The sequence below is a fragment of the Camelina sativa genome, chromosome 11 (genome assembly GCF_000633955.1).
Source record: "Camelina sativa cultivar DH55 chromosome 11, Cs, whole genome shotgun sequence".
NCBI classification, from domain to species: Eukaryota; Viridiplantae; Streptophyta; class Magnoliopsida; order Brassicales; family Brassicaceae; genus Camelina; species Camelina sativa.
In genome coordinates this window covers 38,780,539-38,791,398 of record NC_025695.1, presented here as the reverse complement: position 1 = coordinate 38,791,398, position 10,860 = coordinate 38,780,539, and the positions used below count along the sequence as shown (strand labels likewise).

General features: G+C 34.5%; 2 protein-coding genes across 3 annotated transcripts in view; both read right to left on the bottom strand.

Annotated features, from left to right (window-relative positions):
- The window catches only part of LOC104725525 (C2 and GRAM domain-containing protein At5g50170-like), a 5,804-nt gene extending 2,282 nt beyond the window's left edge, over positions 1–3,522 (bottom strand). Inside the window, exons 1-5 of the mRNA XM_010444195.2 lie at positions 3,020–3,522; positions 1,346–2,563; positions 1,072–1,254; positions 660–943; positions 413–529 (exon numbers count right to left, since the gene is read on the bottom strand). Of these exons, the coding sequence (XP_010442497.1) occupies positions 413–529; positions 660–943; positions 1,072–1,254; positions 1,346–2,563; positions 3,020–3,383 (2,166 nt within the window). The 5' untranslated portion in view covers positions 3,384–3,522. The remainder of the gene's footprint in view (positions 1–412; positions 530–659; positions 944–1,071; positions 1,255–1,345; positions 2,564–3,019) is intronic.
- Positions 6,816–9,979, bottom strand: LOC104725524 (ferric reduction oxidase 8, mitochondrial-like). Of its 2 annotated transcripts, none has more exons than XM_010444193.2 (8): positions 9,617–9,979; positions 9,439–9,535; positions 9,146–9,331; positions 8,822–9,059; positions 8,415–8,742; positions 8,084–8,339; positions 7,241–7,986; positions 6,816–7,162 (listed from the first exon to the last, which is right to left on the bottom strand). In XM_010444193.2, the coding sequence occupies exons 1-8, from the start codon at positions 9,771–9,773 to the stop codon at positions 6,939–6,941; spliced, it is 2,232 nt and encodes a 743-aa protein (XP_010442495.1). In that variant the 5' UTR covers positions 9,774–9,979; the 3' UTR covers positions 6,816–6,938. The 2 variants fall into 2 exon arrangements, with proteins under 2 accessions (XP_010442495.1, XP_010442496.1); XM_010444194.2 differs by having other exon boundaries at positions 7,241–7,968; positions 9,617–9,971.

Sequence of the window (10,860 nt, the reverse complement as noted above, 5' to 3'; positions counted from 1 at the left end):
TTCCTTCATCATCCTGAGATTTAGCCCCATGCTTTGCGTCAAGACCACGGTTCTTTTTCAGAATAATGAGCAGCAAAGGGCTTCCTAAGGAAGCAAATGTTGGGGGAAGCACTTGGATGTCATCAATATCTTCCCAAAGAAAGTAAAACTTTGTCTTGTGTCCAAATACATTTGAGTAGAACGCCACAATTCTAGCAGACAGATAGAGCTTTCCCTGTCAACATTAGCAGCAAGCATATCTTAGATACTACATCAGTTCCACCATTATAATACGTGTTTTCTGTATTCCTGCTTAACTATGATCAGCATAATCTATGATGGGTACGTCCACCACACTGTTAAAGAAATTTCTTAGGTATTGAGTGGAAGATGATTCAAGAATTAGTCAGAGGAAAAGAAAACGGAAGCAAACCTGCACAGGAAGTTTTCTCTTCAAGTAACAAGTATATTCTTTGAGAAGAAATTCTTCATGGGGCAAACCAAACAGTTTCTGGAAAGCGGAGTTCTTCTGTGGTGATCGAATGTTCAACTGTCAAAAAATACAACAAGAGAGACAGGGTGGCACATGAACATAATGAAGGCATTTTCAAACAACCACACCGAGTCGGAAATGACTGGCCAATTAAATGTGCTTAAATACAGTAGATGCACATGTTTACCTTCTTTCCTACTTCCTTTTCCACCTTACTCAAGTAATCCTTCATTGTTTCAACCCCGTTCTTGTTCTCCAGAAAAATTCTCAACTGTAACTTCGACTGAGATGCTTGAGCATGATGACCAACTAAAGGAACAGAAAAGTCTGCAAGTTCATCGGCTGTATGTTTCAAGAAATTGATCTCTGCATGACCAAGAGAGGCCCCCTGGTCAAATGGACCATCAAAATCAAATACCTCCACATCTAATACTGATGGTGGCTCCTCCATTGCATCAAACTCGATTACCTCTGCAAGAACCACACCAAGTTAAATGGCATTGTGGCGATATATTAGGAAACAAAGTAGAAACGAAAGAAATGAGACAAAGGATTGTCACTGACGACGAAAAGATAAATAAGAACAAAAGTTTGATTACCATTCCACTGGGGATCCTGGGCTTGAAGTTTGACAGAGCTTGTTCTGGTTTTCCCATTGCAAGTGAAAACAACATAAGGATCAAAGATCTCTGTTGCTTCCACTGAAGCCAAATTTGTGCCCTTGATTAAAGCTATTGTCAGAATCCATCCTTTGCCATTTGCTTTGACTCCATGATCTTTTCCTGAAATCAGGAACGAAAACAAGAAGTCAACTGGACTGCACAGGCAATACAAGTTTGAAGGTATTTTCTAAAGAGTAACTATCATCCTCACCACGATGTAATCTAGCTTGTATAAAGTGCACAGTCATCATATAAACACGCTCCAGAAGAAGAACTAGCATTCCACTACTGAGTACCTCTCCAAAACTATCAGGCAAATCAAGCCCATAGAATTCAAATCCTTGGATTTTGCTAGGCTCACTGTGCAGTATATGCACCACAACATATACAGATAAAAGAACAGCACAGATGACAGAAGAACTCCAGAAATATAGAAAAGCTGATTTCAAATCAGTCTTTTTCTCTGACTGCACTGTTGCTATAACCTGCTCTTTGTCCAATACAACAGCCGGATCTAGAGTTTTGTAAGTCTTAGCCAGGAGATCAGAAAATTGTTCAAAGCTCTCTCTCAGCCCTTGCCTAGCACCTCCTTCAATCATACCTTTCATTATAGTACTCTGACTGAATTGAATTCCCCATGATATGATCAGTCGAGAAGGTTCCCCACCAGCAGTTGGCTCTGTTTCAGAAAGTATCTTGTAAAGCAACTCTATTTTGAAGGTATTTCCATAGGGAACATCTGGAGTGCTTACACTAACGAAAACAGCAAACTGCTTCCCGCTCGCTTTCCGGTAAACTTGATTCTCTGTGGCTTTTACCGCTTTGACCATTTTTGTTGCAGCCCTCATGTATGTAACAACCCGTGTTAAACGAGGAGTATCTTCTTGCATCATTGTCCAAGGTCCTTCCTGTACATCTGATAAACCTTGAAGTTCAGCCAACTCTTTCCTAAACTGTGAACTCGGCGTGAAAAGAAATTTGTTAAGATCGCAGGGTGAGACTAAATATTTCTGATCTACAAGAACACCCCCGGTAAGATTCTCAGGCATTTCTTCTCTTTCACTGTCACTAGACTGCATCAGATCAAGCCCTTCCTCAAAGCTAGTACAAGTAGAAGTAGCAGAGCAAGAAGATTTGTCAGTGGCATCCTCATAATTCGAGGTCACGCTTTGTCCTCCTGATGAGTCGTCATGGAGTCTTTTAGACATTTCCTCTTTCTTATGAAAAAGCTTGTCAATCTGGTTGACAAGGTTCTTCATTATGTGCTTCCCATCGTGGTGTTTACGCCGTTTCCCATCTTTGGAGCAACTCAGATCTTTAGGTGACCCTTCGAGTTCTTTCACACCTTCCAAGTTGATATCATTTTGGACTTTCTCACCAGCGGTAATGTCCCACTTCCCTTGCAAAGACAAACTGAGAAGGATTTTCCCTGCGAGACAGAGGTAAAGTTCACATCCAGAGATAAACCACAACCTTCCAATAAGGGAAGATATCAAACTCAAATATTCTGATGAGTCCTGTATCGCAATCCGACTCATCTATCTTGAGTAACAGCAAATAAAGCCTATTGTTAAATCTCAAGGCACATTCCTCAAAATCAAGGCAAAAAAAATCATAGAAACAGATTTATAAGGTCACAGAAATCTCAAAATCAAACACATTCTCTCATTTATGGTCTCAAGCTACATCACTAATGGTTCTAACTAGAGACTTAATTCATGACCAACACAACACCAAAAAACACCGTTCCAAAGAATCAAAGCTTAATTTATGATCAACAGAGTAAACACAAACAAACCATTTGCTCTAATGGTACCACAAGTATACTACAGAACGAATCAAATTCTCCAAACAAAAGTAGAACAGAATTCAAAAAGAGACTAACCACATTCAATGTTAACGAACTTGCCATCACTAGGCTTCTCAATCACAAACCAAGTCGGCAAGAGAGTTTGATTCTCTTCAGCAGCAACGGAACGAATCGGAATCCTAACTTTACCAATCAATCCGGTGGAAACATTGGAGTGATAACGATCCTCCTGCTCGTGGTGAAGAATCGACACAACGACGTCGTCGCTTTCGTCGACGACATCAGTAGTGATCCTGAAAACGAATTCCTCGTTCCAGATCGGTGAAGAAGTGTCTCTCGCGACTCTCGTCTTAGACCTGTGTTTCCCAACGTGAAGCTTCGCGAACGTCTCTTTCGCTGGTAAATCTTTCGCTTGGAGTATGTAGACGTAGAGCCTCATCGATTTAGAGAAACCGAAGGTTTTGAAGAGAGAGCGAGAGAGAGATGATGGTGGTGGTGGTGGAATCAAAAATGTGGATATGTAGAATTCGAAAACTGAAAAAAGAAGGAGAAGTTAAAACCCATAAAGGCAAAGTTAAGGGAGAAGAAACGTGGGGGAGGAAGAGAGTGACACGGAAAGAGATGATTGGGATGATGGGTCGGTTTAGTTGATCAGCACACATTCGGCTAATTTTGTTGGTCTGTGATTTTTTTTTTTTTTTAATTTAGGTTCCGGATAGTAAAAACGAAATTAGAGTGGATTAAGATAACAAATGTGGATTAAAAATATATAAAAAAAATGTTACGATTAGTGTGAAAGGTATTTGATTTTGGTTTTGAAATGGTGTTTAACGTGAAACTTTGCTTTTTTTTTTTGTTTTGTTTGTTTGAATGGTGAGCAAAGCCGTTTCACAGCTTTAGTGGAACACGATTCTCGAAGATAGTTTTGTGGAGTGAGAGAGAATCTTTGGGTAATTGGGAATTAAAAAAGAGAGTTCTTATTAGAATTTGAGCTTTGTTGTACTTATAAAGATCTTTTTGATTGAATGAAACTATGTTTATGTCTAAACACATTGGACTTATTTTGTTTTTGGGTTAGTTTAATTTCTCCTTACTCCAAGATTCTGTGGATTTTAGTCATTGAAGTGCGTTGTGATTTATTTCTTTAACTAAAGTGTATGTGGTGTAACTATGTGTTTGTGTTTATTTCGTTTTGATAAAATGATATCTATATATTTATGATGGTTCAAAGCTGTTAACATAGAAAAATGAATATTAATACTAAATTTAGAAACTTCATGAGGTATATATATATATATTTTATTCTTGCATCAACTAAGTGTATTTCATAACTTTTTTTTTTGTTCAAGAGATGTATTTCATAAAGTAAGTAATATAGCACTCATAGCTAAATATTAATTTAAACCATAGTTAAAGAAGATGTAACATAATTTCTGGAAATAAATAACTCTAAGCATTTAATTTTATGCAGAAAATATGCTATTTTTTAATACATTAAAATTCAAAAGTTTTTAAGCTAATTTGAGTTCTTTATAATAAATAAGATTTCTTTATAATAAATAAGATTTATTTCTTTCAAATCTTTTGCTTTCCTTTGAGATATATTTGTAAATATATGTGCTGTGATTGTGAATACTACAGAGTACAGACGAATAATCTGGTTTGGTTATATAACAAAGTGTTTCTTAATATTTTACATGTAAGTATAGCTTTTACATAATTGTTTAACGTAAGATAACTCCTCTCTCTCTATTCAATGTATACATTGCCAAAAACGTAAGATTGGTATTATTAGGATCTCTAGTACACTAATGCAAATCTTATACGTATATCGTTTTGATGTCAAAGAAAGAAAAAAAGAAGGAGATATTGTTTATATATTTTAAATTCAGTCCATAAATTCTGAATTGTCAAAGCAGCTGTTGGGTTTTGTATGTTGACGTAAGTCACATAACTGCACCAAAACTTCCATACGAAGTAACGCGGGGAAACAGTTAAAATCAATTCCAACTATTTATCAAATATTTTTTTGTACCTAAACTTCAATACTCTACAAATAATAATCTGAATTGTATTAAAATTCAATTTTGCTACTTAAATTATATAAATATTATCAATTTCAACATTTGTTCGAACAGTGTTAAATCAAAGTTTAATGATGTTGAATCCAATGATCCGTGACATCAACATAACACTGCGACTTACTAAAACTACATCGTTTTGGTCATTTTTAGATATTTTGTAGCAAGAAATGATCAAAAATGAAGTTTCACAATACACCCGAAAACGGACTCCAATATCTCATTTTTTGTCAAACGATTTGTTTATTGCCACAACACACATAAAAATGACCAAAACAACTTAGTTTTAGTCATTCACAGTGCCACGTGGATGCGATAGATCATCTGATTCAACATCGTTAAACTCTCATTTAACATTATTCGAACAGAAGTTGAAATTGACAACATTTTATATAGATTAGATAGCAAATTTGAATTTTAATACAGTTCAGATTGTTATTTGCAGAGTATTAAAGTTTCAGTATAAAAAAGCATTTGAAAAATAGTTGGGTTGATTTTGACCATTTTTTCCGAAGTAACGCTATGTGTCAAAGTCATTTGTGTTGCACAACACACTTGCACGTATTTTGGGCCACAAATTTTTCCATTTGTTTCAAAAAGTTGGCCGTATTGTTAGAGAGCTTCCTTAAATTTGTATTAGAGAGCTTGCTTAAATTTGTATTAGAGAGCTTCTATTACAGTCGGTTATTCAATAATAATAAAAAAAGAAGTAAAAGCATACAAACCCAAAAATAAAACAACTTAAAAAATGCTTTGGTAGTGCGGAACAAAAATTTTGCTATTACGGTACGGTTCAACTACAGGTGCGGGACAAATGTATTTATGGGACAAGTGCGGTTATTCCAAAATAAGCGGTACAAAATAATGTTTGATTGGTGAAAAAAACAATAAGCGGTGCATAATACATATTATAGTTACATATTATAAACAAATATATTATATTAATATAATTTTATAGTTACACATTATAAACATATTATAGTTTTTATTGTTAGCAAGATAGTATTTTCATTTTTATTTATAATTTATGAACTTTAAAAACCAAAGTTATAATCATGTAAAATTTTGTTTATCAAATAATGAAGAAATACATCTTTTAAAAATAATTTCATTTTAGAAGAAACTATAGTTTACTTGTAAATTGTTAAATCTAGTTAACATAAATATGATACATTTTAGGTGACATAAATTAAAATTATATTTTGATTAAAACTGACTTAAGTTTTTTGGATCTGTTTGTCCATATTATAAGTGATTATTTTGTAGTTTGTGAAGAATAATGAAGTGTAATATTTTTTATAAAATAAATAAAAAGTAATTCATTTATCAGAACTTTTAAAATTTTAAAATCGAAAATACTTATAGCATAGAAATTTTGTTTTTGATCAAATATAGCATAGAGTTATTGTTGAAATTTAATTAATTATTACTCTTTTTATAAAATAAATAAAAAGTAATTCATTTATCAGAACTTTTAAAATTTTAAAATCGAAAATACTTATAGCATAGAAATTTTGTTTTTGATCAAATATAGCATAGAGTTATTGTTGAAATTTAATTAATTATTACTCTTTTTATAAAATAAATAAAAAGTAATTCATTTATCAGAACTTTTAAAATTTTAAAATCGAAAATACTTATAGCATAGAAATTTTGTTTTTGATCAAATATAGCATAGAGTTATTGTTGAAATTTAATTAATTATTACTCTTTTTATAAAATAAATAATTTAAAAAGAATAAAATAACAATGTGTAATCTACAAAAACGCTACCTAATTGATTCTAGACAAACAAAAAGCGATCCAATAGTATATTACCTTCCCTTAAAAAACGCAAAGTGGTTTTCTCATTTTTTTTTGAAAAACGCCTATTGCCCCCTAAATGTATGAATGGTAACATGAATCAGATTTTTTTAAAAAATGTTCAAATATGCACTTATACATGTTACCAAATTAAGAGAATGAAAATTAAGATTCATCTTCATGTGTTTATTTCCTGAATCCTCTACTCCACAACACTGAGGCCGCCTTTGGCGACACATAGGTGCCACACCTTCTTTCATTGGCTCTGGTCCACATACCAGCACTCCTACACTCGACCATCCTCTCAAGTTCATCTCAAACTCCAACAATATTTCTGTGTTACAAAAACAAATACATAGAATCTTATTAGACATTATAAGTCAAGAATGTTATAGTTTTTATTAATAAGTACCTTCGAGTTTCGGCCTTTCTCCGGTATGTATCTCATGATCCTCAATAGGAGCAGTTAGTATTAACTCAGTTAAGTTTCTTTCCTCTGGTTTTACTTCTTCTTTAGACAACCCTGGTGCCTCTCTGTGTTGTCGTCTCCATTGTAGAATTGTTGCAGCCAAACCACCAATTGTGATAGCTATAACGTAAGAGACAATGATGACCAAATCTGGAACCCATAAAGGAACCTTTTCTTTATCTGTCTTCATAGCTCCTGAAGTAGCTAACTTCATAGATTTTGAATGATTCTTGTGTTCAGAAGGTATAAAGAAATGGGTTAAACCTATCAAGAAGCCGAGAAACGTAAGCATGGTTATAAGGACTAATGTGGCAAGCAATATGAAGCTTTCTTGCCCACGAATTGGGAATCTTGAATAGTCCTCGTCGGTTTCTAAGTGAATTGACTGAACTTGTGACTGAGCCAAGAACTCTTGTAATGTTCTTGTCTCATTGGAATGCTTCCTTTCTTGGGTGATATAAACTTTTAACTTGAGACTTAAGTTGTTGACTGGGTTAAATAGTATAGACGATACTGGAAGCAACATGTTAAGTTCTTGGACTGTCCTAACCGCAAACACAAGCTGCACCCTCTTGGGAGTTTTGAGTCGGTTTTTACACGCGAGTTCCTGCAAAATGCTTAGAAATGGTGTGATTCCGATTCCTCCCGTCACAAGAAACAGATTATCATACCTGCCAAACAAATCAATACTTTCAAAAGATGTCAAAAAAAAAAAAAAAAATCAATACTTTCGAATTTTAAACAATTTTATTGAAACTGAGCTAAAGTATAGAGTGTTTTAGCAACCTGAGGAAATCTACTGAGGCAGGTCCATAAGGACCTTCTACTCTTACAATTATGTTGCTAATCTTCTTTTCAGAATTTGCAGCTTCTTCTAAAATGTTAGAAACAGAATTTGTCCATTTTCCTTCACATTTTATCATCACAGACAATGTGTGTTTGTCTACACTCGAGCTCGATGTAATACTAAAGGGATGCCACTGAAACTGCGAGATCACGGGAATGTTCACAAATATAAAACTCGATGGAGCATAATTAAGCCCTGCAAATACCAAAATAAAGAAATCTTACTATGTGTAATATTAAAAACAGAGAAATATATAATTAACTTTCTTACTTGGGTCCTTTGGCAAGACAAGCTCAATGGCTTTACAAGAGAAGAGACGGGCGGAAAGAATACAGCTTTCGGATCGTGATTGAACAATCCGAAGTATCTTGTCGAGTCCAAAGAGAAAGATTCCAGGTAGTACCCAATAGAAGTGACGATCACCAGCATGAAACAAGAAAGCTACAAGAAATACTATATACAAATGGTGTGTGTAATAGAAAACTTCAAATTTCTTCCTTCGAATTTGAGGAAGTGATGTGATTCCCATTAGTAATCCTGTTACAAGACTGATCAGTCCAGCTACATATACCCGACCCGTTCTCTGCCATTTCCAAATCTGTTTTAAACCACAAGAAAGAGTCAGGGACAGTAATTTAATAGATTGTTGTTATAAGAAACTGAGTTATTAATTTTACCTCTTCTTCAATGTGATGAGTAATAGTCCAAATGAACAGAGTGCTTCCACCATGAACCAAAGAAAAGAAGATCAAACCGGTCCCGAGCCATACATGATATTTTACAGAAGCTGCAAACTGAATGTTGAGTAAACGGAACATCGAGAGTCCCCTCAAGACAGGGAAAAGAAGTAGAGAGAGACATGCTTCAGCTAATAGACCGAACCTTGTAGCAACTCTAAAGTACTTAAGTTGCCATCTGAAAACATATAATACTAAGTCAAAAAAGTTTAACAATTCTATATAGAAAGGTTGAAGATTCTTGGAAGTGGAGAGAAACGTTACAAGTTAAAATTCATGGTTTTGACAGGCGTCAGCTTCTTGAAGTCGCTAGTGACACGGACATAGAAGGTCCAAGCTAGAAAGAGAAGGAATAAAAAAAGAGCAATGATCTCGAAACAAGGCATGATCCCAATGAAACTATTGATAATGGCTGGTCTTGAGATAGTAATAGATGCACTCCTCCCTCCTCTACAGGTTCAGTATTATAACAAGTTGACAGAATAGAAACATCATTTTTTTTTTAATCTGTTTTTACTTTTTAACCGTGACTTAAAGATTGAAATCGTATTAATTACCTTGTTGGACGATGATGTTGCGGCAGTAAACTCAAATAAATTAGTCCAATAATAGAGAGAGCAATAGGAGGGAATGAGAATACGGCAAAGTTGAGACCTTAACCGTCATAAATGCAAAAAAATCAGAGATATATTGAAGTAAAAATAAGAGAAGAGTGGTGGCTAATTTGAGGGTTACCGTAATAGCCAAAGAAAGTGTGTTTGATGGTATCTTCAGCTTGATGCCAAGATTGTATCCATAGAGTGGTGGGTTTTATGATCCAGAGAGAAATCCAACCGATAAATAAGAGATTCATGAGTATTCGAAGAACAAGAAGTGTCAACACTTTTGCCATCCTTGTTGTGTTCCCTAATTTTAGTTAGTTCCAATGTTTGAGGGTGGTGTGCTTGAATCTTTTTGATCATGCTTCTTCCAATATCTCTCTATATATGGACTCAAAATAAAGAACACATAATCAAAGGGCCCTACCACCTTATCAAACTCACTTTTTTAATATCAAGAGATGTAGATTTTTTTAGTTTGACTGTGCTTTCAATTATTTGATGACTTATTTATTTATTTTAAACACTTTAGAGATTATGCCAAAAAAAAAAAGAATGATTTACCATAATTTCTCAGTTATTCATGCTTTCTCAAAAATGTCTTATTTGCTAATGCATTCCAAAGCATTTGCCCGTTTTCATCATATATTTTTCCTAAACATTAATTTATATTTAGTTTAGTTCTTGGTTTACCAATTTTTTTTTTTTTTTTTTTTTGAGTTTGCCGTTACACAAACTCTTTTTTTTTTTTGTTTTCTTGAACTTTTCACTATTTTTAACTTGCTTTCTTTACAGGTCATTATACGATGGGTCAATTTGTGTGATAACCAAAAACACAAACAAAATTAAGAATATAGCACTATATTCAAAAAAATTAGGAGAATTGGAGGAAGGTAGTGTATAATTACTATTTTAGTCTTTTGGTGACAATGGAGAGCTGGTGGCCGGAGGTAACCGGCCGTGGTGGCCGGAGGAGGTTTCCGACGGAGGTGGCCGGCGGAAGTTTTCTAGCAGAGTTGGTCGGCGGAAATTTCCGGCGGAATTGGCAGGTGGAGGTTCACGGCGGAGGTGTGCGGCGGAAGTGTCTAGCGGTGCTGGCCGAAGGTGGCTAAAGATGGTGGTAAAGAGGTAGATAAAGATGATGGAAGGGTAAGATTGTATATATTGTAGTTTATATACACTATATCGTAGTTATATGGTTAGAGTAGTTAGGGATTTAATTTTAGTTTTTTTCTAAGTTAGTTTTGCCAATTCCCCTTATATGATTCACGTTTTTTAATTTTCTTATAGGTTAGGTTTGACGTTTTGTTGTCGTCTGTCTTTTCCTAGAATTGCTCCATACCCCGTCTTCTCATGCATTTTTCATGGTCCAGGAGACTT

Coding starts and splice junctions, on each gene's coding strand:
- LOC104725524 (XM_010444193.2), bottom strand. CDS start 9,773: ATGGCAAAAGTGTTGACACTTCTTGTTCTTCGAATACTCATGAATCTC. Junction 8,743..8,821: donor CTCATCACATTGAAGAAGAG/GTAAAATTAATA, acceptor GGTTTAAAACAG/ATTTGGAAATGGCAGAGAAC. Junction 7,987..8,083: donor GCCTCAGTAGATTTCCTCAG/GTTGCTAAAACA, acceptor ATCTTTTGAAAG/TATTGATTTGTTTGGCAGGT.